The sequence below is a fragment of the Salmo salar genome, chromosome ssa18, assembly GCF_905237065.1.
Source record: "Salmo salar chromosome ssa18, Ssal_v3.1, whole genome shotgun sequence".
In the NCBI taxonomy this organism is placed as follows: domain Eukaryota; kingdom Metazoa; phylum Chordata; class Actinopteri; order Salmoniformes; family Salmonidae; genus Salmo; species Salmo salar.
This window is the reverse complement of record NC_059459.1, coordinates 81,779,802-81,807,536: the sequence shown is the minus strand read 5'-3', so window position 1 is coordinate 81,807,536 and position 27,735 is coordinate 81,779,802. Positions and strand designations below refer to the sequence as shown.

Below are 27,735 nucleotides of genomic sequence, written 5' to 3'. Positions count from 1 at the left end.
CCTTTCCTTTGTGAGGGTCAAGCCTCTCTTTCACCAAACCTTGTCATCAAGGTGACTTTCTGTATTTCTGGAAGAACACGACAATGGATGAGTTATGTCCCAAATAGAACCCTGTTCCCTACATAGTGGACGAGTTGTGACCCTATTGGCCCTGGTCAAAAGAAGTGTACTATGTAGGGTATATCTTGCAATAGGATTATTGTGTAAGATGGTTCTTATTGTACCCCTGTGGCAAAATATGTTGTCTTAAAAATTTAATTTAAAAGAGTCCTACACCTTCCTTAATTTCCCAGAAATGGATGGGTTCAGATAAATTGTTCAGCATATCAAACCGACAATAAAGATGTCACGTCCTGACCAGTAAAGGGGTTATTTGTTATTGTAGTTTGGTCAGGACGTGGCAGAGGGTATTTGTTTAGAGTGTTTAGGGGTTTATTAGATTATGTGTTTATGTAGAGGGTATTGGTTTAGAGTGTTTCGGTGTTGTCGGATTGTGTGTAGGTTAGATCTAGGTGATATAGTTCTATCTGCAGTTTTGATTTGACCTTCAATTAGAGGCAGCTGTTCCTCATTGCCTCTGATTGAAGGTCCTATGTATAGGGGTAATTTAGAATGGGGTATTGTGGGTGCATAGCTTTGTGTTTAGCCTGCAATCCTGTTTGTCCATACGTTTTTTTTGTAAAAATGAGCACTCAACCCACTGGTCCACTATCTACGACGGTCGTGATAAAATGGACAGTTTAATCTCTGGATTTCTTCATTTATTTTTATGGAATGTGAATCAGTTCCTGTAGTACAATAAAGACAACTGTCAGTCTTTTCAACATCTTCTTTCCAACGGTTTTCATCTACGCTCACATCTACAATTACAGACAGAAACAGCATTCAGAATCTGCTGTAAAGAATTAACATTTAGTGAATGAGTGAATGTGTGTGTGTACTTAGGTGAAACAGTTGATCTTGGTGGAGTATTAGTACCCTGGATCTTCTGTCCAGTAGCGGTCACACACCAACAGTAACCTACCAGAAATGGACATGTTAAAAACATGTTACATATAAACTCAGCAAAAAAAGAAACGTCCTCTCACTGTCAAATGCGTTTATTTTCAGCAAACTCAACATGTGTAAATATTTGTATGAACATAAGATTCAACAACAGAGACATAAACGGAACAAGTTCCACAGACATGTGATTAGCAGAAATGGAATAATGTGTCCCTGAACAAAGGGGGGGGGTCAAAATCAAAAGAAACAGTCAGTATCTGGTGTGGCCACCAGCTGCATTAAGAAATGCAGTGCATCTCCTCCTCATGGACTGCACCAGATTTGCTCGTTCTTGCTGTGAGATGTTACCCCACTCTTCCACCAAAGCACTCGCAAGATTCCGGACATTTCTGGGGGGAATGGCCCTAGCCCTCACCCTCCGATCCAACAGGTCCCAGACGTGCTCAATAGGATTGAGACCCGGCTCTTCGCTGGCCATGGCAGAATACTGACATGTGATTGTATCCCAAATAGCCCTCTATTCCCTATGAAATTCACTACTTTTGACCAGAGCCCATAGTGAATATGTTGCCCTGGACAAATGTAGTGCACTTGTTTTAAAGGCTAATGCTAATTCCACAAACTCCCAATTACCCTCTGGACACGCCCCTCTCCTGCTAACTCACCACACCTGAACTCACTCTGCTAATCACCAATTCCTCTTCCGTTCTTCTGGTATAAAAGCAGCTTGTTCTACCTGGGTTTGTTCTGCATTTGTGCTGTCCCAGTTCCTTTACTGGTATTGTTGTTGGTTGGCTAAAGTACGTTCCTGCTATTGAAACATTTAAAGGGTTTTAATTTCCTGCATAGTGGCATAATATCCTGTTCATCCTAGCTTGTGTAGCGTTATGGTGTTGCTAGCCCAGTATTAGACCTTAAATTTAACCCCTACTCAACAGCCAGTGGAATCCCGTGGCGCGTTATTCAAATACCTTAGAAATGCTATTACTTCAATTACTCAAACATATGACTATTTTACAGCATTTTAAAGACAAGACTCTCGTTAATCTAACCACACTGTCCGATTTCAAAAAGGCTTTACGACAAAAGCTAAACATTAGATTATGTCAGCAGAGTACCCAGCCAGAAATAATCAGACACCCATTTTTCAAGCTAGCATATCAAATCAAATGTATTTATATAGCCCTTCGTACATCAGCTGATATCTCAAAGTGCTGTACAGAAACCCAGCCTAAAACCCCAAACAGCAAGCAAAGCATGTGAAAGAAGCACGGTGGCTAGGAAAAACTCCCTAGGAAAACCTCCCTAGAAAGGCCAAAAACCTAGGAAGAAACCTAGAGAGGAACCAGGCTATGAGGGGTGGCCAGTCCTCTTCTGGCTGTGCAGGGTGGATATTATAACAGAACATGGTCAAGATGTTAAAATGTTAAAATGTTCATAAATGACCAGCATGGTCAAATAATAATAATCATAGTAGTTGTCGAGGGTGCAACAAGCACGTCCGGTGAACAGGTCAGGGTTCCATAGCATATTTAAATTCACACAGGACACCGGATAAGACAAGAGAAATACTCCAGATGTAACAGACTGACCCTAGCCCCCCCGACACATAAACTACTGCAGCATAAATACTGGAGGCTGAGACAGGAGGGATCAGAAGACACTGTGGCCCCATCCGATTATACCCCAGGACAGGGCCAAACAGGCAGGATATAACCCCACCCACTTTGCCAAAGCACAGCCCCCACACCACTAGAGGGATGTCTCCAACCACCAACTTACCGTCCTAAGACAAGGCCGAGTATAGCCCACAACAATCACCGCCATGGCACAACCCAAGGGGGGGCGCCAACCCAGACAGGAAGACCACGTCAGTGACTCAACCCACTCAAGTGACGCACCCCTCCCATGGACGGCATGGAAGAACACCAGTAAGCCAGTGACTCAGCCCCTGTAAAAGGGTTAGAGGCAGAGAATCCCAGTGGAAAGAGGGGAACCGGCAAGGCAGAGACAGCAAGGGCGGTTCGTTGCTCCAGCCTTTCCGTTCACCTTCACACCCCTGGGCCAGACTATACTTAATTAATCATAGGACCTACTGAAGAGATAAGTCTTCAGTAAAGACTTAAAGGTTGAGACTGAGTCTGCGTCTCTCACATTAGGCAGACCATTCCATAAAAATGGAGCTCTATAGGAGAAAGCCCTACCTCCAGCCGTTTGCTTAGAAATTCTAGGGACAATTAGGAGGCCTGCGTCTTGTGACCGTAGCGTACGTGTAGGTATGTACGGCAGGACCAAATCGGAAAGATAGGTAGGAGCAAGCCCATGTAATGCTTTGTAGGTTAGCAGTAAAACCTTGAAATCAGCCCTTGCCTTAACAGGAAGGGAGGCTAGCACTGGAGTAATATGATCACATTTTTGGGTTCTAGTCAGGATTCTAGCAGCCGTATTTAGCACTAACTGAAGTTTGTTTAGTGCTTTATCCGGGTAGCCGGAAAGTAGAGCATTGCAGTAGCCCAGCCTAGAAGTAACAAAAGCATGGATCAATTTTTCTGCGTCATTTTTGGACAGAAAGTTTCTGATTTTTGCAATATTACGTAGATGGAAAAAAGCTGTCCTTTTAACAGTCTTGATATGTTCTTCAAAAGAGAGATCAGGGTCCAGAGTAACGCCGAGGTCCTTCACAGTTTTATTTGAGATGACTGTACAACCATCCAGATTAATTGTCAGATTCAACAGAAGATCTCTTTGTTTCTTGGGACCTAGAACAAGCATCTCTGTTTTGTCCGAGTTTAAAAGTAGAAAGTTTGCAGCCATCCACTTCTTTATGTCTGAAACACAGGCTTCTAGCGAGGGCAATTTTGGGGCTTCACCATGTTTCATTGAAATGTACAGCTGTGTGTCGTCCGCATAGCAGTGAAATTTAACATTATGTTTTCGAATGACATCCCCTAGAGGTAAAATATATAGTGAAAACAATAGTGGTCCTAAAACGGAACCTTGAGGAACACCGAAATTTACAATTGATTTGTCAGAGGACAAACCATTCACAGAGACAAACTGATATCTTTCCGACAGATAAGATCTAAACCAGGCCAGAACTTGTCCATGTAGACCAATTTGGGTTTCCAATCTCTCCAAAAGAATGTGGTGATCGATGGTATCAAAAGCGGCACTAAGATCTAGGAGCACGAGGACAGATGCAGAGCCTCGGTCTGACGTCATTAAAAAGTCATTTACCACCTTCACAAGTGCAGCCTCAGTGCTATGATGGGGCCTAAAACCAGACTGAAGCGTTTCATATACATTGTTTGTCTTCACGAAGGCATTGAGTTGCTGTGCAACAGCTTTTTCTAAAATTTTTGAGAGGAATGGAAGATTCGATATAGGCCGATAGTTTTTTATAATTTCTGGATCAAGATTCGGCTTTTTCAAGAGAGGCTTTATTACTGCCACTTTTAGTGAGCTTGGTACACATCCGGTGGATAGAGAGCCGTTTATTATGTTCAACATAGGGGGGCCAAGCACAGGAAGCAGCTCTTTCAGTAGTTTAGTTGGAATAGGGTCCAGTATGCAGCTTGAGGGTTTGGAGGCCATGATTATTTTCATCATTGTGTCAAGAGATATAGTACTAAAACACTTTAGTATCTCCCTTGATCCTAGGTCCTGGCAGAGTTGTGTAGACTCAGGACAATGGAGCTTTGGAGTAATACCCAGATTTAAAGAGGAGTCTGTAATTTGCTTTCTAATGATTATGATCTTTTCCTCAAAGAAGTTCATACATTTATTACTGCTGAAGTGAAAGCCATCCTCCATTTGCGAAGGCTGCTTTTTAGTTAGCTTTGCGACAGTATCAAAAAGAAATTTCGAATTGTTCTTATTTTCCTCAATTAAGTTGGAAAAATAGGATGATCGAGCAGCAGTGAGGGCTCTTCGATACTGCACGGTACTGTCTTTCCAAGCTAGTCGGAAGACTTCCAGTTTGGTGTGGCGCCATTTCCGTTCCAATTTTCTGGAAGCTTGTTTCAGACCTCGTGTATTTTCTGTATACCAGGGAGCTAGTTTCTTATGACAGATGTTTCTAGTTTTTAGGGGTGCAACTGCATCTAGGGTATTGCGCAAGGTTAAATTGAGTTCCTCGGTTAGGTGGTTAACTGATTTTTGTCCTCTGACGTCCTTGGGTAGGCAGAGGCAGTCTGGAAGGGCATCAAGGAATCTTTGGGTTGTCTGAGAATTTATAGCACGACTTTTAATGCTCCTTGGTTGGGGTCTGAGCAGATTATTTGTTGCGATTGCAAGCGTAATAAAATGGTGGTCCGATAGTCCAGGATTATGAGGAAAAACATTAAGATCCACAACATTTATTCCATGGGACAAAACTAGGTCCAGAGTATGACTGTGGCAGTGAGTAGGTCCAGAGACATGTTGGACAAAACCCACTGAGTCGATGATGGCTCCGAAAGCCTTTTGGAGTGGGTCTGTGGACTTTTCCATGTGAATGTTAAAGTCACCAAAAATTTGAATATTATCTGCTATGACTACAAGATCCGATAGGAATTCAGGGAACTCAGTGAGGAACACTGCATATGGCCCAGGAGGCCTGTAAACAGTAGCTATAAAAAGTGAGTGAGTAGGCTGCATAGATTTCATGACTAGAAGCTCAAAAGACGAAAACGTCATAGTTTTTTTTTTTTGTAAATTGAAATTTGCTATCGTAAATGTTAGCAACACCTCCGCCTTTGCCGGATGCACGGGGGTATGGTCACTAGTGTAACCAGGGGGTGAGGCCTCATTTAACACAATAAATTCATCAGGCTTAAGCCATGTTTCAGTCAGGCCAATCACATCAAGATTATGATCAGTGATTAGTTCATTGACTATAACTGCCTTGGAAGTGAGGGATCTAACATTAAGTAACCCAATTTTGAGATGTGAGGTATCACAATCTCTTTCAATAATGGCAGGAATGGAGGAGGTCTTTATACTAGTGAGATTGCTAAAGCGAACACCGCCATTTTTAATTTTGCCCAACCTAGATCGAGGCACAGACACGGTCTCAATGGGGAAAGCTGAGCTGACTACGCTGACTGTGCTAGTGGCAGACTCCACTAAGCTGGCAGGCTGGCTAACAGCCTGCTGCCTGGCCTGCACCCTATTTCATTGTGGAGCTAGAGGAGTTAGTGCCCTGTCTATGTTCGTAGATAAGATGAGAGCACCCCTCCAGCTAGGATGGAGTCCGTCACTCCTCAACAGGCCAGGCTTGGTCCTGTTTGTGGGTGAGTCCCAGAAAGAGGGCCAATTATCTACAAATTCTATCTTTTGGGAGGGGCAGAAAACAGTTTTCAACCAGCGATTGAGTTGTGAGACTCTGCTGTAGAGCTCATCACTCCCCCTAACTGGGAGGGGGCCAGAGACAATTAATCGATGCCGACACATCTTTCTAGCTGATTTACACGCTGAAGCTATGTTGCGCTTGGTGACCTCTGACTGTTTCATCCTAACATCGTTGGTGCCGACGTGGATAACAATATCTCTATACTCTCTACACTCGCCAGTTTTAGCTTTAGCCAGCACCATCTTTAGATTAGCCTTAACGTCGGTAGCCCTGCCCCCTGGTAAACAGTGTATGATCGCTGGATGATTAGTTTTAAGTCTAATACTGCAGGTAATGGAGTCGCCAATGACTAGGGTTTTCAATTTGTCAGAGATAATGGTGGGAGCCGTCGGCGTCTCATATAATGTCACATAAACCCAAACCACAGCTAAATGCAGCACTAACCTTTGATGATCTTCATCAGATGACAATCTTAGGACATTGTTATACAATACATGCATGTTTTGTTCAATCAAGTTCATATTTATATCAAAAACCAGCTTTTTACATTAGCATGTGACTAGCATGTGACTAGCATTCCCACCGAACACTTCCGGTGAATTTACTAAATTACTCACGATAAACGTTCACAAAAAACATAATTATTATAAGAATTATAGATACAGAACTCCTTTATGCACTCGCTATGTCCGATTTTAAAATAGCTTTTCGGTGAAAGCACATTTTGCAATATTCTAAGTAGATAGCCCAGCCATCACAGGCTAGCTATTTTGACACCAACCAAGTGTGGTACTCACCAAACAACGATTTACTATTAGAAAAGTTTGATTACCTTTGGTGTTCTTCGTCAGAATGCACTCCCAGGACTTCTACTTCAATAACAAATGTTGGTTTGGTCCCAAATAATCCATAGTTATATCCAAATAGCGGCGTTTTGTTCGTGCGTTCAAGACACTATCCGAAGGTTAAATAAGGGTCACGCGCCCGACGCGTTTCGTGACAAAAAAATTCTAAATATTCCATTACCGTACTTCGAAGCATGTCAACCGCTGTTTAAAATCAATTTTTATGCAATTTCTCGTAAAAAAAAGCGATAATATTCCGACCGGGAATCTGCGTTTAGGTAAACAGACGAAAGAAAAATAAAGCATTCGGTCGACTCGGGCACGCGCCTAAGCCCATAGTACTCTGATCGGCCACTTCCCAAAAGCGATAAAGTGTTAAAGCCAGAGGCTGCCTCGATATCGTTCAGCTTTTTCCCGGGCTCTGAGAGCCTATGGGAGCCGTAGGAAGTGTCACGTTAGAGCAAAGATGCTCAGTCTTCAATAAAAAGAGCCAAGATGAAACACAACTTCTCAGACAGGCCACTTCCTGCATGGAATCTTCTCAGGTTTTGGCCTGCCATTTGAGTTCTGTTATACACCATTCAAACAGTTTTAGAAACTTGAGTGTTTTCTATCCAAAGCCAATAATTAGACGCATATTCTAGATACTGGGCAGGAGTAGTAACCAGATTAAATCGGGTACGTTTTTTATCCGGCCGTGTCAATACTGCCCCCTAGCCCTAACAGGTTAAGTGTATACACGTTGTGTAATTTGTTAGATATTACTGCGCTGTCGGAGCTAGAAGCACAAGCATTTTGCTACACCCACAACATCTGCATGTGACCAATAGTTAATCTGCAATTACATTTGCATTGATGTCAGTGATTAGAGGGCAATAAAGTGCTAAGTATAGTAGGCTACTAATGACCATCAGCAGCATCATAGCTTGGAAAAGCCTAATTACCATGACTAAGTGGTCACATGGAATTGACTGCCTTCATGACCACAGGTGTGGTGGTAATACGGTCACCATAGCCTTATTCCTTCCATTTCCCAGAAATGGACTGGTTCAGCATATAACACCAACAATAAAGGAAGTGAAGCAACAATTTTAGCTCTGGATTTATTCATATAGAATGTGAATCAACGCCCATAGTACTGTAAAGACAAGCATCAAAGTAATTCCAATGTTTTTGCAAAGTCTTCTCAACGTCTTGGTTCCAATGCCTCTCATCAGCGAGCGCCACTATAATTAAACAAAAAACAAATATTAACACTCAGAACAAGCTGCAAAGAATGAACATTTAGTGAATGAGTGTACCTGCATGCACATTTGACAGAAGCAGTGCCTGGTGGAGTCTCAGTACCCGGGATCTTTTGTCCAGTTCTGGTAACACACCAAGAGGAACCTACCAGAAGTGGACATGTTAAAAAGCTGTTGCATAAGTCTTATTTTGTTAGTCCCCATGAGGTCAAATGCTATTTCCAAGGGGGTTAAGGTTAGAATTAAGGTACGGTTTTTGTGTTAAGGGTAGGGGAAATAGGATTTTAAATGGGACTGAATTGTGTGTCCCCAAAAGGTTAGCTGTACAAGACTGGGTGAGCATTAACCTGTAGATCCCCAGTGTTGCTCAGGGGTGTATTCTCCCTGGCAGTCACACGTGGGGACGTAGACTCCAGGCGGGCCATTTATCACAGCATCTCTAGCACGCTCACAAGGGGTCTTGGGTCGTTTCATAGCATCTGGACACACAGGTAACATACATTGTAACGTAGACATAACATTCTGGAAGCTTGGGCTGCATGTGGAATCTTGGGTTGCCTCGCGTGTGGGACCCTTCTCAGTAGTTGATACGGAATAGAGTTCCATTTCAGATGCAACCTAGTGACTTCCTGGCTAAAAATTGAAATTCTGCTACTTGTTTAAAGGGCCCACACAGTCAAAATTCAGTTTCTGTGATTGTATCATATTGTGTAACTGTAAAAGTGGGGGTAAATTGTATCAGTGTCACTTCTTGATAGTTGCTAGACAAGCCAGTCATACATAAAGTTGAATGATTAAACCAATCATATCAGAACACCTCAGTCCAGCATCTAGACACCGATATACATCTCTGGAACTAGAGGAGTGGCAGGTAGCCTTGCCGTTAGAGCGTTGGGCCAGTAGTTCATATCAGTGTACTGACAAGTTGATATATCCAGCTATGTTCCCTTCAGCAATGCACAACCTTGATTATTCCAGTGTCAGAGGGTGTCCCATGGAGAACCGTTATGAAAACATTTCCAAGTCACACCTGCATGTGTGAAATAGGGCAGAGCAACACCCACTAATGTTTATTAAAATGCAGGTGTGAGGTATGTAACTCCTACCTCCCAGAGCAAAAACCGTGCTGACAAGCAGAATGATGGTCAATGTCGCCATGATGATAGGTCTCCTGAGAGAGAGAGAGAGAGAGAGGATTAGTTGAGAATTTTAATCAGCTGTGATAGTACTGGAATATTCCAAGTCAGTGGAATGGCTGGTGGAACTAGAGGAGAGGTTAAGGAAACCCTCTGTTAATTATAACACTTAAGCAACTGCTAAGGCAGCCTTTCCTAAATCCAGTCCTGAGGACCCCAAGAACCCAGTATTGGCAACACGGTGCTACTAGTCTTCTGCCAAAACTCAGGTATCAGCTCTTCAACCACATACAATAGATAAGCCTGGCACACAGGAATATGTATTCTTCACAAATGGCTCCTCATTTCTTATGTAGTGAACCATCTTTGACAAGGGCCCATAATGCACTACATAGGGATTGGGAAGCAGCCTAGATCTAGTCAGAGACTACCCATTTACAACAAAGGTAACCATTAGTCTATGCTCTTAAATGCAGGGGGGTCACTCCACAAAATGGCACCCTATATAGTGCACTACATTTGACCAGGGCCACATAAGATTAAGGTGCCATTTGAGATGCAGATAGTCTATTAAATAATGACACAATCTCACCTTCTGCACTCTTCCAAGGGATTCACTGGGAGTCTCTCTCTTTGATGTCTGTGAGTTATGGTCTACCTCTTCTACCTCTCATTTTAAAGGACCTGTCACAGGTGTGACTAGTTGCCTCATTAACCCAACGAGAGATCCCGATGTCGGCCATTAGCTGGTGGTGTAAAGTACTTATGTAAAAATTCTTTAAAGTACTACTTAAGTAGTATTTTGGGGTATCTTTACTTTACTACTTCTATTTATTTCAACTTTCACTTCACTACATTCCTAAAGAAAATAATGTACTTTTTACTCCATACATTTTCCCTGACACCCAAAAGTACTCATTACATTTTGAATGATTAGCAGGACAGAAAAATGGTCCTTTTCACGCACTTATCAAGAGAATGTCCATGGTCATCCCTGCTGCCTCTTACCTGTCAGACTCACTAAACACAAATGCTTTGTTTGTAAATTGTGACTGAGTGTTGGAGTATGCCCCTGGCTATCCGTAATTACATTTAAAAAAACAAGAAAAGGAATTTGAAATGATGTATACTTTTGCTTTGATACTCAAGTATATTTGATCAAATATATTTAATGTTGATACTTCAGTATATTTAAAACTGAATAATTTTAAACCTTTGCTCAAGTAATATTTTACTGGGTGACTTATACTTTTACTTGAGTAATTTTCTCTGAAGGTATCTTCATAGGCAGTAAAGAGAGTAGTAGAGGAAGATGACTCCAGTATCGAGGGATCCTGAGAGGCTCCCTGTGAGTATGCCGTTGCCAATAGAGAGTGATAGGAATAAAATGTGTTTCAGTAAGGTTGGTTTATTAGCATTCATAGCCATGGTTATCAACTGAACCACAGAAATGGAACATAAATCACAGAAAATAGATGTTGTGGTGGCAGCTGCAGAAAACTCGTTGGGTTATGAGATTTTACAGCTGAAGTGTTACAAGGTGTGATGAATGATAGTGTCCCGTTCTCCCAGGCTGCCGGCCTGCTGTAGGATCAGATTGGGCCAAGTAGTGAAATAGTGGTGAGGTTTTGATGGGTCTAGGATCACACACAAGCACGAGTGCACGCACACACACACACACACACATACTAAAATTGGAGAATTTAGTTAACCTCGGGATCGGTGTCCCCCATGCGGGACGGTTGAGCTCATGTAGGCTTATGTGATTAGCATGAGGTTGTAAGTAACAAGAACATTTCCCAGGACATAGACATGTCTTATTCGGTCAGAAAGCTTAACTTCTTGTTAATCAAACTGCACTGTCCAATTTACAGTAGCTATTACAGTGAAAAAATGCCATGCTATTGTTTGAGGAGAGTGTACAGTTATCTACTTGAAAATGTATATATTGATCAATTAGGCAGACTTGATACAACATTTTGAATAGAAATGCAAAACTTGCCATCTAGTAGCCAAAATACTAATTGCGCCTAGAGTCCTAAGTCAGATAATGTTCATTAACCTGTTAGGTCTAGGGGGCAGTATTGACACGGCTGGATAAAAAACATACCCGATTTAATCTGGTTACCACTCCTACCCAGTAACTAGAATATGCATATACTTATTACATATGGATAGAAAACACCCTAAATTTTCTAAAACTGTTTGAATGGTGTCTGTGAGTATAACAGAACTCAAATGGCAGGTCAAAACCTGAGAGATTCCTTTACAGGAAGTGGCCTGTCTGAGCATTTCTTGAACTTCTTTTCCATCTCTATCATTTACTAAGGATCTCTGCTCTAACGTGACACTTCCCACGTCGTCCATAGGCGCTCAGAGCCCGGGAAAAAACAGAATGTCGTCATTCCAGCCCCAGGCTGAAACACATTATCGCCTTTCTCAAGTGGCCGATCAAGGGACACGGGCTTATGGGCGTGACCCCGACCGCCCCCGCCTTTGGGATTTTTTCCTCTGTTTGCCGAAAAGGAGATTCCCTGTCGGAATATTATCGCTTTTCTACGAGAAAAGTGTCGTAAAAATTGATTTTAAACAGCGGTTGACATGCTTCGAAGTACGGTAATGGAATATTTAGAATTTTATTGTCACGAATTGCGCCATGCGCGTGACACTTCTTTACTATTTCGGATAGTGTCTGGAACGCACTGACAAAACGCCGCTATTCGGATATAACGATGGATTATTTTGGACCAAACCAACATTTGTTATTGAAGTAGCAGTCCTGGGTGTGTATTCTGACGAAGACAACAAAAGGTAATCAAACTTTTATAATAGTAAATATGATTATGGTGAGTGCTAAACTTGCCGGGTGTCTAAATAGCGAGCCCGTGAAGCCTGGGCTATGTACTTAGAATATTGCAAAATGTGCTTTCACCAAAAAGCTATTTTAAAATCGGACATATCGGGTGCATAGAGGAGGTCTGTATCTATAATTCTTAAAATAATTGTTATGCTTTTTGTGAACGTTTATCGTGAGTAATTTAGTAAAATGTTAGCGAATTCCCGGAAGTTTGCGGGGGGTATGCTAGTTCTGAACGTCACATGCTAATGTAAAAAGCTGGTTTTTGATATAAATATGAACTTGATTGAACAAAACATGCATGTATTGTATAACATAATGTCCTAGGGTTGTCATCTGATGAAGATCATCAAAGGTGAGTGCTGCATTTAGCTGTCTTCTGGGTTTTGGTGACATTATATGCTGGCTTGAAAAATGGGTGTCTGATTATTTCTGGCTTGGTACTCTGCTGACATAATCTAATGTTTTGCTTTCGTTGTAAAGCCTTTTTGAAATCGGACAGTGTGGTTAGATTAACGAGAGTCTTGTCTTTAAATAGCTGTAAAATAGTCATATGTTTGAGAAATTGAAGTAATAGGATTTTTAACGTTTTGAAAATCGCGCCACAGGCTGCCAGTGGCTGTTACGTAGGTGGGACGAATTCGTCCCGCCTAGCCCAGAGAGGTTAATAAACACATTTGTTGATACAACATTTTGAACAGAAATGAAATGGTTCATTGGATCAGCATAAAACTTTGCACATACACTGCTCCCATCTAGCCAAAATCTAAATTCACCTGGGCAGTAAAAATACATTATGGCCCCTGTTTCGAGACAGGTGTATCATAATTGTCCATTCTAAATCAAAACAAATTTCACACATTTAGTACATGTAAAGACAAGATTAAATCAAGAATAGCCTGATGGGTGACAATATTACCCTATAACTTGTGAATGATATATTATCACTTGTGCATGATGCCCAGTGTAATTCAAGAAACAGCACATAACTTTTTTTGGGCTACTTTTTCAAATCATAGTGTAATTTAATGTTTTTATTTTACTTTTCTTTAACTAGGCAAATCAGTTAAGAACAAATTCTTATTTTCAATGATGGCCTGCTCAGGGGGAGAACGACACATTTGTACCTTGTCAGCTCTAACCACTAGGCTACCCTGCCGCCCGATATGTTTTGATAAGGTTTGTGTCACAACTAAAGTGGCCAAATAACTTCTTAAAAATTAAGCATATTAATCCCCTTTACAATGGGTGTAGAGCCTAACTGGAATACATTTGCAGTTAGTGAGTTTCTCATTTGGGGAAAATAATTTTCACTATAAAAATGCAGCTTGATAATAAAAGCAAAATGAAAAGCTGAAAAGTCTTGAGTCAATAAGTATTCAACCTCTTTGTTACGGCAAACCTAAACAAGTTCAGGAGTAAACATTTTCTTATAAAGTCACATTATAAGTTGAATGGACTCACTCTGTGTTCAATAATATTGTTTGACATGATGTTTGAATGACTACCTCATCTCTGTACCCCACACATATAATTATCTGTAAGATCCCTCAGTGGAGCAATGCATTTCAAACACAGATTCAACAACAAAGACCAGGGAGTTTTCCAATGCCTTGCAACGAAGGGCACCTATTGATAGATGGGTAAAAATTTAAAAAGCAGGACATTGCAACATGTGGTCAATTATCCATTTAATTGTGGATTTTGATGTGTGCTTGGGGTTATTGTCTTGCTTGAAGATCCACTTGCGGCCAATGTCAGCATTCTGGCAGAGAGAACTAGTTTTTTTGGGGGTACAATGTCCTGGTACTTGGTCAAGTTTATTATGCCGTTTACCTTAAAAAGGGCCACAGAACCAGTGGAAGCAAAATAGCTTCATAAACGTTAAAGATGCAGAAACAAATTTTACTGTAGGCATGAGGAACTTCTCTGCACATGCTTCTGTTTTTCCACACCAAAACCACCACTGATGTTCATAACTAAAGAGCTCTATTTTCATGTCATCTGACCATAGCACTGCCTGGAGTCTTTTGATAAATTGCACTTGGATTGGAACCGGTGCTATTTCCTCCTTAAAGGGATAGTGCAATATTTTGGCAATTATTTAACCTCTTACATCTAGACGTTCCGCTAGCGGAACACCTGCTCCAATATCCAATGATAGGCGTGGTGCGAATTACAAATTCCTCAAAAATACAAAAACTTCTATTTTTCAAACATATGACTATTTCACAGCATTTTAAAGACAAGACTCTCCTTTATCTAACCACACTGTCCGATTTCAAAAAGGCTTTACAGCGAAAGCAAAACATTAGATTATGTCAGCAGAGTACCAAGCCAGAAATAATCAGACACCCATTTTTCAAGCTAGCATATAATGTCACAAAAAACAAAACCACAGCTAAATGCAGCACTAACCTTTGATGATCTTCATCAGATGACAACCCTAGGACATTATGTTATACAATACATGCATGTTTTGTTCAATCAAGTTCATATTTATATCAAAAACCAGCTTTTCACATTAGCATGTGACGTTCAGAACTAGCATACCCCCCGCAAACATCCGGCGAATTTACTAAATTACTCACGATAAACGTTCACAAAAAGCATAACAATTATTTTAAGAATTATAGATACAGAACTCCTCTATGCACTCGATATGTCCGATTTTAAAATAGCTTTTTGGTGAAAGCACATTTTGCAATATTCTAAGTACATAGCCCAGCCATCACGGGCTAGCTATTTAGACACCCAGCAAGTTTAGCCTTCACCAAAATCAGATTTACTATAACAAAAATGTTATTACCTTTGTTGTCTTCGTCAGAATGCACTCCCAGGACTGCTACTTCAATAACAAATGTTGGTTTGGTCCCAAATAATCCATCGTTTTATCCGAATAGCGGCGTTTTGTTCGTGCGTTCCAGAAACTATCCGAAATGGTAAATCAGGGTCGCGCGCATGGCGCAATTCGTGACAAAAAATGTCTAAATATTCCATTACCGTACTTCGAAGCATGTCAAACCGCTGTTTAAAATCAATTTTTATGCAGTTTATCTCGTAAAAAAAGCGATAATATTCCGACCGGGAATCTCCTTTTCGGCAAACAGAGGAAAAATCACAAAGACGGGGGCGGCCAGGGCACGCGCCTAAGCCCACAATCCCTTGATCGGCCACTTGAGAAAGGCGATAATGTGTTTCAGCCTGGGGCTGGGATGACGACATTCAGGTTTTTCCCGGGCTCTGAGCGCCCATGGAAGACGTAGGAAGTGTCACGTTAGAGCAGAGATCCTTTGTAAAAGATAGAGATGGCAAAGAAGTTCAAGAAATGGTCAGACAGGCCACTTCCCGTAAAGGAATCTCTCAGGTTTTGACCTGCCATTTGAGTTCTGTTATACTCACAGACACCATTCAAACAGTTTTAGAAACTTTGGAGTGTTTTCTATCCAAAGCCAATAATTAAATGCATATTCTAGTTACTGGGCAGGAGTAGGAACCAGATTGAATCGGGTACGTTTTTTATCCAGCCGTGAAAATACTACCCCTAGCCATAACAGGTTAATCAGACTCATTTTCCACAACAATTTGAACCCCTTTTTGTTCCATTCTTGGACTTCACTGTTGTCCACTCATCTTTCTCGCTAACTGTACACAACATACTTTCAACTTCAAACGACACTTTTGCTTCCGCAATCTCCACCGACCTCCTCACAAAACTCGAAAGGGAGGGGTCTGACTGGATCTGTCCATAAAATAGAGAGGTGGGAGAGATAGAACTCAGTTTCAGCCAAAGGGCGAGTTAGAACTCAACTCACAGTCAGGATTTCAGAAAGTGAGATTTCAACATCTGTTCATCTAATACTGTATGTGAATGTATCCCAAATAACCCTCTATTCCCTATGAAGTGCACTACTTTTGACCAGAGCCCATAGTGAATATGTGGCCCTGCAATTGTTTTGAAGGATAATGCTAATTCCACAAACTCCCAATTACCCTCTGGACACGCCCCTCTCCTGCTAACTCACCACACCTGAACTCACTCTGCTCACCACACCTGAACCCCCCCCCCCCCCCCCAAAAAAAAAAAAAAAAAAAACTTGGATTCCATGTTGTGCTCAGCTGTCTAGCTAATCCACCTCACCATATGGGCACCGGGCTGGGCCAGAACGGAAGTAGAGGAAACATGGATGTGCAAAGCCAGAACAAAACATTGGCAGCCATATTTGGATGGGTAGTGTATAAACTAGATTTACTTATTGATCAGTGCTGTAAATGGTGACTTACTAGAACCATCTAGTGCATTATGGATGGCTCTTCAGAGGTGGGACCCATGCTGCTAGCAGGTACCTCATTGAACCATGTCTAGCAAGCGGTTGCTATGGAATGTCCTTAGACCTTGCTTCATTAATTAATAGGTCTAATATTGGGCTGTGGTGTAACTTACTGGTCAGTCGTATGTTAATGTGGAGTATTCCATCCAGCAACACATGTTATCACAGCCTTTCCTGATGGCCATTTGACCCTACCTACTGGTGTTACAAGCCACTAAGCCTTAGCTGCCAGCCTTTTGTATTGTGCTTTTACTTTTTCGTTGAAAAATAAAAGAACCAGAATTGAATATGGTTCAACCATAATGCCTGCATTCTGACAGATTTGGCAATGGCCAAAGCTGCAGGGCATTTCTACATTTGGGATCTAGGCCTCTATTACTCCAGTATGAGTGGAGAGAAATACCTGCTCAGAAATTCTCCTCAGCCCTGCTTAGGGAATAGGTTGGCATTTAGAAAAGCAGACATATTCCTGTTCTAATCTACTGTATGTGGAGTTGAATCTGTGGTTTTGATGACTTCACTCTTTGTTTCTCTCAGGAGACTCCATGACCATGTTGACTAGTCTTCTGATTCTCAGTGCTACCTTTGCTCTAGGAGATGCAAGTAAGAGTCCACTTTTCTTAACTCATTCTGTATTTCTCTTGTAGCATAGGTGACTGACTGATCTACAAATAATATTGTACCTGTGATTTGTACACTGGCGTTTAAAGCCACATGTAACTTCTCCGTACAGATTCAATTCTAGAAGAAGACTTGTGTCCTTCCGGTTGGACCAAATATGGATCCCGCTGCTTAATGTTTGTAAAGACTACAAGGAGCTGGCCTGAAGCGGAGGTATAACCCTTACTATCTACTGTGAATTTGAAGGGGAAGTGTAGTTGAAATTAGCTCTTTGACATTACCTTAATGGTAATACTTCCTTAAATGGCAACACATGACTGATGTGAAATACTGAACATCCCTTTAAGATGGGTGTTTTCTATACATTTTAAATATTTTAATGTGGAGTCGTGCCTCCTTTATTTTGGAACCCACAGGACATGGCCTGAGGCGGCGATAAACTGTTATCTTTAAGAATGTTTTAAAAGGGAATTAGTTTTGGTGATCAATATTTGGTTGAGAGTCCAGAGGACAAATTGTCAGCAATGCCCACTGACTGATACATGAAATGTCTTTCTTCCCATCTACTGCTTGGCTGTCATTGTAGATAATTTTCTTAATTGACTTGCCTCGTTAAATAAATACTTTCTTCTCTAGCGGCACTGTGTGTCCCTTGGTGATAAACTGGTGTCTGTACCCAATGTTGTGAAGTACCTTGGCGCAAACCTGGCATCTGTGCACAGCTCCGAGGAGGATGAGTTTCTACAGGCGTTGGTCTTGGTCAAGACTGTTGGTTTCCCTCCTACCTGGATTGGCGGATTTTATTCTGTTAAGGTGGGACCATTAAGCACAGTGTTATATAGAGCCATTACTGCAAGGAACTCCGTTCCATCTCATATTGCTCAAGTGAAGAGCAAACCTGGATTCAAAAAATAAACGTGAGGTGTGGCATGTAGGCACCTGTAATTATTTTTCGTAGTTCTGTGTTAGTTGTTTAATGCTATTTTGTGTGGACCCCAGGAAGAGGAGCTGCTGCTTGTTAACAGCTACTGTAATGGGTTCCATACAAAATATCAAGAGTAGCCGTTAAGACCATGGGGCCAATAAAGGCAAGGCTGCTAGTTTGAATCCCAGAGCTCACTCCGTGAAATCTGATGTGCCCTTGAGCAACGCCCTTAACCTAATTGATCCTGTAAGTCCTTCTAGATGAGACTCTACTAAATTACATTTAACTGTCAACTTCAGTAGGAGGCTTTTATACACATGTGAAACGGTTCTAGTTAAGTATAAATGTGATCAATTCCAGACAGTCTTCTTGTAAACATGTGTGTGGTCTTTGAAATGCATTGGGATGATTGCGGATGTGAGGATTAGGCTCCACGTTGTTCGTTACACAAGCAACAGTCCCAGTCGGAGGGTTTTGAAGTAGTGGTAGCTTTAACTGTTTTGTTGTTTCAGGTGGTAGAGGAAGGACTACATTTAGTTTGTATTCTGAAATCCCACTTTCCCCCCCCTCAGGACAGGCGGTGGTTCTGGAGCGATGGCTCCGACTTTGATCACCAGAACTGGGCAAAAGGAAGGCCTGATGCTGGTGCCAGAGAGGCCTGTATTCATATCAACTTTGGAGGTACAGTAATCCCAGTATCATTCATTGATCCAGTCATCAAATTAAACTTTATTCCCAGTTCATTCAACAATTGAATCTCATGTAGACTTTCCTACTGTTGTGTGTCTGTGTACAGCTGACTATTTTGGTTCTGTGTTTCATCTTCAGGTCAAAAGCGCTGGAACAATGCTTTATGTGGAAGGAGCCTGCCCTCGGTGTGCTCCCTGAGACTCCTGCCGCTTCGCCAGACTATACATTAAAAGCAGCAATGCTATTCCGTAGTGTCTGCATCCTTAATACTTCATGGTAAAGTCAAATATTGTTGCTGCTAAATGAAGTTTCAGTTACTACACAAATGTTGGAGTTGTCTGCAGCCAATAAAATGTGTACACTATTTTGTCTCATGAGTTATTGAACATGAATGATTGATTCGTTGTAGTTAGTACCTTTTCTTACTGGTCACCTGTGGGACTCAAACTCACAACCCTGGCAAGTGCCATGCTTGACTGCGCCAAGTTCTTTTGATTATAAATGTTTCTTAAGTTGTGTGTTAAAGAACTGAGAAGGTCATTAAGTGTTATGCCTGTCCTTTGTCACCACTCAGCAGTGCCACTCGGGTGCAGGTTCCTGGAGTATCGTTTAGGAGTTCCCCCTGGTTACAATTTGAAGAAACCCTATGTTCAAAGAACCCCTTGTAAGTGATCCTTGGAGAGAAAATAAAATCATGAGGTGACATGCAAGTCCAAAATTTGATATCTGGGGTGTTGCTGTTCTCTATCCATAGCCAGAATGCTCACCGTGCACTGCAGAACAGGATTACTGTTATATTCAGCGGTGTAGTGAGGTCGAAGTCTGAGCATTTATTATACAGACTCACAAGCACATGACAGAATTCATGCCTTGATTTTTGTGGTGACAGAACTTTTGTTTATTGTTTTCATACCTTGTCCATAACGTGGAGTCCTACATGATATTTGAGTGGAAGGATGGTAAATGTGATCTGAATAACATACCATTTGACATGCCTCATCTGTATACCTGCAGACAAGTGAGCAGTTCAGTCTTCTGCACGCAATACAGCTAACCTTATCTTACCTCATGATTATCCATTGAATTGTGTCCAATCTCTGTTTAAGATGAACACAAAGGAAAATGGTATCAAACTATATTTAGATCATACAAGGGACAAAGCTCACCTTGATCTTTCCATTTTTCAGTTAAGCGCCTGCTACTGTCCATTAAATCAAAATGTTTGTTGGGCAGGTAGGTTCCTGCAAACCCCCCCACACAGCTAAGGAGGTTCTTTGAACCCCACCTTCTATGGGGTTCTTGGACAAACCTTTCTGGGGCTACTTTCAGTGCCAAGAACCGTAAGGTTGTTCAAAGAACTGCGGACCTTAGAACTCCAGTTAAACCCCACATTTTTATTGTACTCTGACTAGGATTCAAAAGGCACTCGCACATCTATTTGCAGGTGCATGGTTTTGAATAAGACGAGAAAGAACACCGAACACTATGCTAGTCTGACTGCTCTAAAGCTGTACGTATCGCCCTTGTCAGAGCTTTCAGTGTTCACAACCTGCACCTCTATGTAGACATTGCTCCAACCACATCCGTTCAATGCATCCAATGGGGTTGGAGTATGAGAGAAAATAAGTGTTACCCAAAAATAACTGTGCGTTTCATGAGTATTCTAATAAAGTGTGAACATAACGTGTCAAACAAGACTAAAATCACAGAGAGGACATAGACCTATCAAGTAAGTTTCCGTACAAGAATAAAACATGAGTAAACTAAAGTGGCAGCATTAATTCATGTTCACATTTAAAACATAAATAGGCATTTCATCATTAAGACCTTTTGGGAATAATGAGAGTGAAAATCCCTAAACATTCTTCAAAAGACATTGATATGACCCCACCATCAAAATATAAAATGGCGGTTGTTTTGCTTTTCACACAAGCCTCACAAGACTCATCTGAAGGTAGACCAGTTTAAATAATGAAAAGACATGTACACCCATCTAATACTGGGTTGGATCCCCCCCATTGCCTCCAGAAAAGCTTGAGTTCTTCAGGGCTTGGAAACTATCAAGGGACTTAACGTGTACCAGGGAAACATTACACCTCCGCCACCAGCCTGTACCGTTGACACCAGGCAGGATGTGGCTGTGGACTGATGCTGCTTAGAGATTCATCGGGCCAGGCTGTTTTTTCCACTCAATTGTCCAGCTTGCATGATACCTGACATTCTCTTTCATCAACTTGCTGTTTTCGCCCTAAAGTACTGCCACTGATTGGATGTTTTTTGTTTGTCGCAACATTCCCCTTCCTGACAGGTGTATAAAATCGAGCACCCAGCCATGCAATCTCCATAGACAAACATTGGCAGTAGAATTGCCTTACAGAAGAGCTCAGTGACTTTCAATGTGGCACCGTCATAGGAAGCCACCTTTTCAACAAGTTAGTTTGTAAATGTAAGTGCTGTTATTGTGAAGTGGAAAAGTCTAGGACCAACAACGGCTCAGCCACGAAGTGGTAAGTCACACAAGCTCACAGAATTGGACCGTCGAGTGCTGAAGCGCGTAACGCCTAAGTAAAAATCGTCTGTCCTCGGTTGCAACGCTCACTACCGAGTTTAGAACAGCCCGCTAGAAGCAATGTCAGCGCAAGAACTGTTTGTCGGGAGCTTCACGAAATGGGTTTCCATGGCCGAGCAGCCGCACACAACCCTTAGATCACCATGCGCAACGGCAACAGTCGACTGGAGCGGTGTGTATCTCACCGCAATTGGACTCTGGAGCAGTGGAAACGCGTTCTCTGGAGTGATGAGTCACGCGTCACCATCTGGCAGTCCGACGGACACATCTTGATTTGGCAGATGCCAGGAGAATGCTACCTGCCTGAATGCATAGTGCCAACTGTAAAGTTTGGTGGAGGAACAATGGTCTTCTGCTGCATACAATGACATTGTAGACGATTCTGTGCTTCCAACTTTGTGGCATCAGTTTGGGGAAGGCCCTTTCCTGTTTCAGCATGACAGTCCCCCCCCCCCCGTGCAGGTTTATACATAAATGGTTTGTCGAGATTGGTGTAGAAGAACTTGACTCAACCCCATCGAATACATTTTGGGATTAATTGGACCGCCAACTACAAGCCAGGCCTAATTGCCTAAAATCAGTGCCCGACCTCACTAATGCTCTTGTGGCTGAATGGAAGCACGTCCCCACAGCAATGTTCCGACATCTAGTGCAAAGCCTTCCCAGAAGAGTGGAGGCTGTAATAGCAAAAGGGGACCAACTCCATGATTTTGGAATGAGATGTTTGACGAGCAGGTGCCCACATTGTTCTGGTCATGTGTGTTTTAGTTATAAAATAAACTAGTTACAAAATTATAGGCTGAACATTTACTTAACCCTCTGAAGTTATTCATTTCACTTCTTGGATGTCCTGTTCATATAGGGCAATGACGTGAATAACCGATACTTTAATGCTAGCTAATACTGTACATTTTAGTCATTTAGCAGACACTCTTATCCAGAGCGACTTACAGTAGTGAATGCATACATTTCTTTTCTTCTCATACTGGCCCCCCCGTGGGAATCGAACCCACAACAACCCTGGCGTTGCAAACACCAAGCTGGTGTTGCAAACACCATCCTCTACCAACTGAGCCACCATTTTCATACAAGTTACTTCCCTGCCTCCAAATATTGGCATGACGTACCCTAACCATTAATAGATCATAGTCTGGCCCTAAAAGATCAGATGGCAGCAAATGACGAAGAGCATGTCATTTATTTTACAGGATGATAGAATGCATGAAGCAAACAACGCAATGATTTAGTGAAATGTGAAGATGTAGATTCAGTAAAAGGGTCTTTCATCCGTCAGTGGCCTGGAACAATTCTTCAGCCTCAGAGTAGCATGGTTCTGATTGTGGACTCTGCTGAACTCCTGTATATATTGGAATGACATGTTGATGTCTATAGAGAATGAAAGCTGCCATATAAAGACAAATCCACAAAGGAAATACTTACAGATTTGATTCCACAGTCCAAGTCCTCCAATCAGAGTTAAGATGCTAATATCTGTCAACTCTTTCAATTGTGTTCTGTGGGTGTCACTGAGTAAGCTGATGCCCCATATCATGGACCCAAGAGCCATAGGCGTTAAAAAGGCCTTGCCTGTGTAACCTAACCCCACAACCCCCTTAACGGCTGTCCAACTTTTGTCAGAGTGATTAGAGGGACAATAGAGTGCTGAGTACCAGGCTACTAATGACCATCACCAGCATCAGAGCTTGGAGAAGCCTAACTACTACATGGTCACGTGGAATTTGACTGTCTTCATGTCCTGTAACCGCCGGTGTGGTGGTAATACAGTCCTACTCCTTCCTCTATTTCCCAGAAATGGACTGGTTCAGATAAATTGTTCAGCATATCACACCAACAATAAAGTAAGTAAATACAGTTTAATCTCTGGATTCCGTCATGTATTTATTTGTATGGAATGTGAATCAGTTCCTGTAGAACAGTAAAGACAACTGTCAGTCTTCTACATCTTTAGTTCCAACACCTTTCATCTACAATTAGACACATCAAGAACCAGCTGCAAGAAGTAACATTTAGTGAATGATTATATACACACACCTTGGTGGAACAGTTGCTAGCAGTTGATAGCAGTGCCTGGTGGGGTCTCTGTACCCTGGATCTTCTGTCCGTAGCTGGTCACACACCAACAGTAACCTACCAGAAAGACATGTTGCATATACAATATATACACATTGAATTATCACATTCAAGTGAATTTCGTGTGCATGTGCGTCACTGTTAACCTGTAGAGCCCGAACATTGCTCAGGGGTGTATTGTCCATTGTCGTCACACGTGGGGACGTAGGCTCCAGGTGGGCCATGTTTAGCGGCATCTCTAGCATCCTCACAGGGTCGTATCATAGCATCTGGACACAGGTAACATACATTGTAATGTAGACATCACATTACAGGAAAATGTACGGACAGAATATACATTTCTGGAATCTTGGGTTGCGTCCCATATGGGCCCTGGTCAGAAGAAGTTCATACGGAATAGGGTTCCGTTTCAGATGCAACCTAAATATTGAAGTTCTGCTACTTGTTTAAAAGCCCTGTGCAGTCAATTCTGTTTCTGTGTTCCATATAACAGCTGATGATACTAAGACTGGAAATTGTATCAGTGTTATTTCCTGATAGTTGCTAAACAAACCTATCGTAAATCCAGTTGAATGATCAAACCATTCATATCAGTATACCTCAGTCCAGCATCTAGACGCCAATATACATCTCTGGAAGTAGAGGAGTGGCAGGTAGCCTAGCAGTTAGAGAGTTGGGCCAGTAGGTCAAGTCAGTGAGCTGACAAGTTCATATATCCGTCTATGTTCCCTTCAGCAAGGCACAACCTTCATTTCTCCAGTGTCAAGGTTGATAATGGCTGACCCCTCATAGGGTGTCCCATGGAGAACCGGTTATGAATATTAACGCATTTCCAATTCACACCTGCGTATTAATACCTACATGTGTGTGAAGTAGGACAGAGCAACACCAACTAATGTTTATATTAAAATGTGGTGAGTAGGTGTGAGCTACGTCACTCTTACCTCCCAGAGCAAAAGCTGTGCTGACAAGCACAATGATGGTCAATATCGCCATGGTGATAGTCTCCTGAGAGAGAGACCAAGAGCGAGATTAGTTGAGCATTTTAAATCTGGAATGGCTGTGGGTACTAGAGGAGAGGTTAAGGAAACCCACTGTTACTGTCAAAACTTAATCAACTGCCAAAGCAGAATTTTCTAAACCCAGTACTGAGGACCCCAAGAACCAAGTACGGGCAACACGGTGCTACTAGTCTTCTGCCAAAACGCATGTATCATTTCTTCAACCACACAATAGATTAGCCTGGCACACAGGAATATGCATCCTTCCCAAATGGCTCCTCACTCCTTATGTAGTGAACTACCTTTGATGAGGGCCTACAATGCACTACATAGGGAATGGGAAGCATTATAGATATTGTCAGAGACTACCCATTTACTGCAAAGGTACGGATAAGTCTATGCTCTTAAATTCAGGGGGCCGCTCCACAAAATGGCACAACTATATAGTGCACTACTTTTGACAAGGGCCACATAACAAACATTAAGGTAGAATTTGAGATGCAGATCGTCTATTAAATAACGATGCACTCTCACAAGGGATTCACTGGGTGTCTCTGAGTTACGGTCTACTTCTTCCAACAGGACCTGTCACAGGTGTGACTAGTTGCCTCATTAACCCAATGAGCGGTCCCGTTGTCGGGCCGTTAGTTAGTGGTGTAAAGAACTTATTTAAAAATACTTTAAAGTAGTACTTAAGTCATTTTTTGGGTGTCTCTTTACTATTTATATTTTTGACAACTTTCACTTTACATTATTTTCAATGAGGTACCTGCTAGCAGCATGGGTCCCACCTCTGAAGAGCCATCCATAATGCACTAGATGGTTCTAGTAAGTCACCATTTACAGCACTGATCAATAACTAAATCTAGTTTATACACTACCCATCCAAATATGGCTGCCAATGTTTTGTTCTGGCTTTGCACATCCATGTTTCCTCTACTTCCGTTCTGGCCCAGCACGGTGCCCATATGGTGAGGTGGATTGGCTAGATAACTGAGTACAACATGGAATCCATTTTTGATTTGAAAGTAAAAATAGCATTTCATCGTTTCTAGTTCACTGAGACGCAGTGCAAATGGCAACCAATCAGAACAGTCTACAGGATTATAGATGTAAGACACATTCTGCTAGCAGGTAACATCATTGTATCTTGTCTCATCTCACAAGCTGTAACAATTTCCTTACACTTAAATTAAAGGTTTAATACTGGACTAGCAACACCATAACAATACACAAGTTAGGATGAACAGGATATTATGCCACAATGCAGGAAATGAAAATCATAGAGCCGTTTCAATAGCAGGAACTTACTTTAGCCAACCAACAGGCCCAATAAAGGAACGGGGACACCACAAACTCTGAGCAACCCCAGACAAAACAAGCTGCTTATATACCAAAGGAATGGAAGAGGAATTGGTGATTAGCAGAGTGAGTTCAGGTGTGGTGAGTTAGCAGGAGAGGGGCGTGTCCAGAGGGTAATTGGGAGTTTGTGGAATTAGCATTATCCTTCAAAACAAGTGCAGGGCCACATATTCACTATGGGCTCTGGTCAAAAGTAGTGCACTTCATAGGCAATTGAGGGCTATTCGAGATACGGTCACATACAGTATTAGATGAACAGATGTTGAAATCTCACTTTCTGAAATCCTGCCTGTGAGTTGAGTTCTAAGTCTCCCTCCTCTCCTTTTTAAGGACCCATCCAGTCAGACCCCTCCCTCTCAATTTTTGTGCGGAGGATGGTGGAGATGGCGGAAACAAAAGTGTCGTTTGAAGTTGAAAGCAGATTGAGTACAGTTAGCGAGAATTGAGTCTGATTAGTCGTTGTTTGTTGGGGTACGTGATGTCATCACATAACTATAAAGATTCAACCCTTTAATTATAAAAGCAAAGTGTTTTATTTTAACTTTTATTATGCCCACTGCATGCAATATTTTTTTTTATATCCAAACAAACACGTATACAAAACACAGGGCTGAAACCCGAGTACCTCGAATAAATACACGGGACGAGACTCGTAATCATCTATGCACAAAGCTAACACAACAAGGCACAGGTACTCACACGACCAACTACCAATGGACATTGGAACAATAAATCAATTGAGAACAAAGGGCAAACTTATACAATTACTAATCAGGGGAGAATATGGGGACCAGGTGTGAGTAATGACAGTTCAGTTCCTAGAGGCCGGTGATGTAGAACTCCGAAACTGGTGCACAGAAAGAGCAACAGTACCGGAGGGATCCGTGACAGAGAGGTTAAGGAAACCCTGTGTTAGCTGCAAAAATGATGCAACTGTTAAGGCAGCATTTTCTCAACTCGGTCCTGGTCATCCCAGGTATCATCTCTTCAACCACAGACAATAGATTCTCCTAGCACACAGACACATGGATGCTTCCCAAATGGCTTCTTATCCCCTATGTAGTGCACTACTTTGGACCGGGACCCACAGTGAACTAAATAGAGAATAGCTCAGGGCCACAAAGGTAATATGGACCCTTGTCTAAAGTAGCTCACTACATAGGGAATAGGAGGTCAGTTGGGACGCAGACAAGGACAGTATTAGATGAAGAGATGTAAAAATCTCACCTCCTGAAGTCTTCAGTTGTAGCTTCACTTCTTCAAAGGTCTCCACTGGGTCTCTCTCTGTCCTGCTTGTGAGTTGAGTTCTACCTCTCCCTCCTCTCCTTTTTAAGGACCCGTCCAGTCAGACTCCTCCCTCTATTTTTCTCAATCTATCTCTCATCCTTCAAACCTCCGCATACTTTCTGTGCAGCCCAAAACCTGCTAGACATGTCCGATATCTACCTGTTTGACAGGGTTGGGGTCAATTCAAAGTGAAGGTATTCAACTTTTGTAACACATTCATGTGTTGCATATTGGGTCACAATATGGTTATGAAGATTCTTAATTCTACCTAATTGAAGCTGAGGAAGATGTAGTCTGAAGTGCATTATAATGTCTTGGAAACACAATGACATTTCAGAATGAGATAAATAATGAGGAGGAAAACCTTTTGTCATCATTGTGATGTCAGCAGATAGACTTTAGATGCAACTTTAACTATAAGCTCTGGAATGTTACATTC

The 27,735-nt window shown here is 41.9% G+C and overlaps 3 protein-coding genes across 9 annotated transcripts; 1 reads left to right on the top strand and 2 right to left on the bottom strand.

Annotated features, from left to right (window-relative positions):
* Nucleotides 1–753: 753 nt before the first annotated feature.
* LOC106591011 (equistatin) lies at nucleotides 754–27,364 on the bottom strand. 6 transcript variants are annotated; one of them, XM_045701673.1, is made up of 5 exons: nucleotides 27,237–27,364; nucleotides 24,591–24,654; nucleotides 23,793–23,915; nucleotides 23,608–23,703; nucleotides 754–788 (listed from the first exon to the last, which is right to left on the bottom strand). In XM_045701673.1, exons 2-4 carry the CDS (start codon nucleotides 24,640–24,642, stop codon nucleotides 23,624–23,626), a joined length of 255 nt encoding a protein of 84 aa, XP_045557629.1. In that variant the 5' UTR covers nucleotides 24,643–24,654; nucleotides 27,237–27,364; the 3' UTR covers nucleotides 754–788; nucleotides 23,608–23,623. The 6 variants fall into 6 exon arrangements, with proteins under 6 accessions (XP_045557629.1, XP_045557630.1, XP_045557628.1 ...); XM_045701674.1 differs by lacking the exon at nucleotides 754–788 and adding an exon at nucleotides 22,735–22,941; XM_045701672.1 differs by lacking the exon at nucleotides 754–788 and adding an exon at nucleotides 22,735–22,912.
* LOC106598812 (saxiphilin-like) lies at nucleotides 8,272–10,278 on the bottom strand. The gene is made up of 5 exons (XM_014189815.2): nucleotides 10,155–10,278; nucleotides 9,533–9,597; nucleotides 8,774–8,905; nucleotides 8,484–8,571; nucleotides 8,272–8,408 (listed from the first exon to the last, which is right to left on the bottom strand). Exons 2-5 carry the CDS (start codon nucleotides 9,582–9,584, stop codon nucleotides 8,396–8,398), a joined length of 285 nt encoding a protein of 94 aa, XP_014045290.1. The 5' UTR covers nucleotides 9,585–9,597; nucleotides 10,155–10,278; the 3' UTR covers nucleotides 8,272–8,395.
* On the top strand, nucleotides 16,564–19,350 carry LOC106595770 (ladderlectin-like). Of its 2 annotated transcripts, none has more exons than XM_014187126.2 (6): nucleotides 16,564–16,650; nucleotides 17,288–17,353; nucleotides 17,484–17,584; nucleotides 18,008–18,184; nucleotides 18,869–18,977; nucleotides 19,125–19,350. In XM_014187126.2, exons 1-6 carry the CDS (start codon nucleotides 16,647–16,649, stop codon nucleotides 19,214–19,216), a joined length of 549 nt encoding a protein of 182 aa, XP_014042601.1. In that variant the 5' UTR covers nucleotides 16,564–16,646; the 3' UTR covers nucleotides 19,217–19,350. The 2 variants fall into 2 exon arrangements, with proteins under 2 accessions (XP_014042601.1, XP_014042600.1); XM_014187125.2 differs by lacking the exon at nucleotides 16,564–16,650 and adding an exon at nucleotides 16,669–16,762.
* Nucleotides 27,365–27,735: the final 371 nt, after the last annotated feature.

What these genes read in the sequence shown, in the direction of transcription:
- LOC106591011 (XM_045701673.1), bottom strand. Translation starts at nt 24,642, where the DNA reads ATGGCGATATTGACCATCATTGTGCTTGTCAGCACAGCTTTTGCTCTG. An exon ending in CACAGCTTTTGCTCTGGGAG is followed by an intron (nt 23,916 to 24,590) that starts GTAAGAGTGACG and finishes ACCTGTGTCCAG; the next exon opens with ATGCTATGATACGACCCTGT. An exon ending in GCAATGTTCGGGCTCTACAG is followed by an intron (nt 23,704 to 23,792) that starts GTTAACAGTGAC and finishes TCTTTCTGGTAG; the next exon opens with GTTACTGTTGGTGTGTGACC.
- LOC106598812 (XM_014189815.2), bottom strand. Translation starts at nt 9,584, where the DNA reads ATGGCGACATTGACCATCATTCTGCTTGTCAGCACGGTTTTTGCTCTG. An exon ending in CACGGTTTTTGCTCTGGGAG is followed by an intron (nt 8,906 to 9,532) that starts GTAGGAGTTACA and finishes CTGTGTGTCCAG; the next exon opens with ATGCTATGAAACGACCCAAG. An exon ending in GCAACACTGGGGATCTACAG is followed by an intron (nt 8,572 to 8,773) that starts GTTAATGCTCAC and finishes CACTTCTGGTAG; the next exon opens with GTTCCTCTTGGTGTGTTACC.
- LOC106595770 (XM_014187125.2), top strand. Translation starts at nt 16,723, where the DNA reads ATGGATGGCTCTTCAGAGGTGGGACCCATGCTGCTAGCAG. An exon ending in GGAGCTGGCCTGAAGCGGAG is followed by an intron (nt 17,585 to 18,007) that starts GTATAACCCTTA and finishes TTTCTTCTCTAG; the next exon opens with CGGCACTGTGTGTCCCTTGG. An exon ending in GCGGATTTTATTCTGTTAAG is followed by an intron (nt 18,185 to 18,868) that starts GTGGGACCATTA and finishes CCCCCCCCTCAG; the next exon opens with GACAGGCGGTGGTTCTGGAG.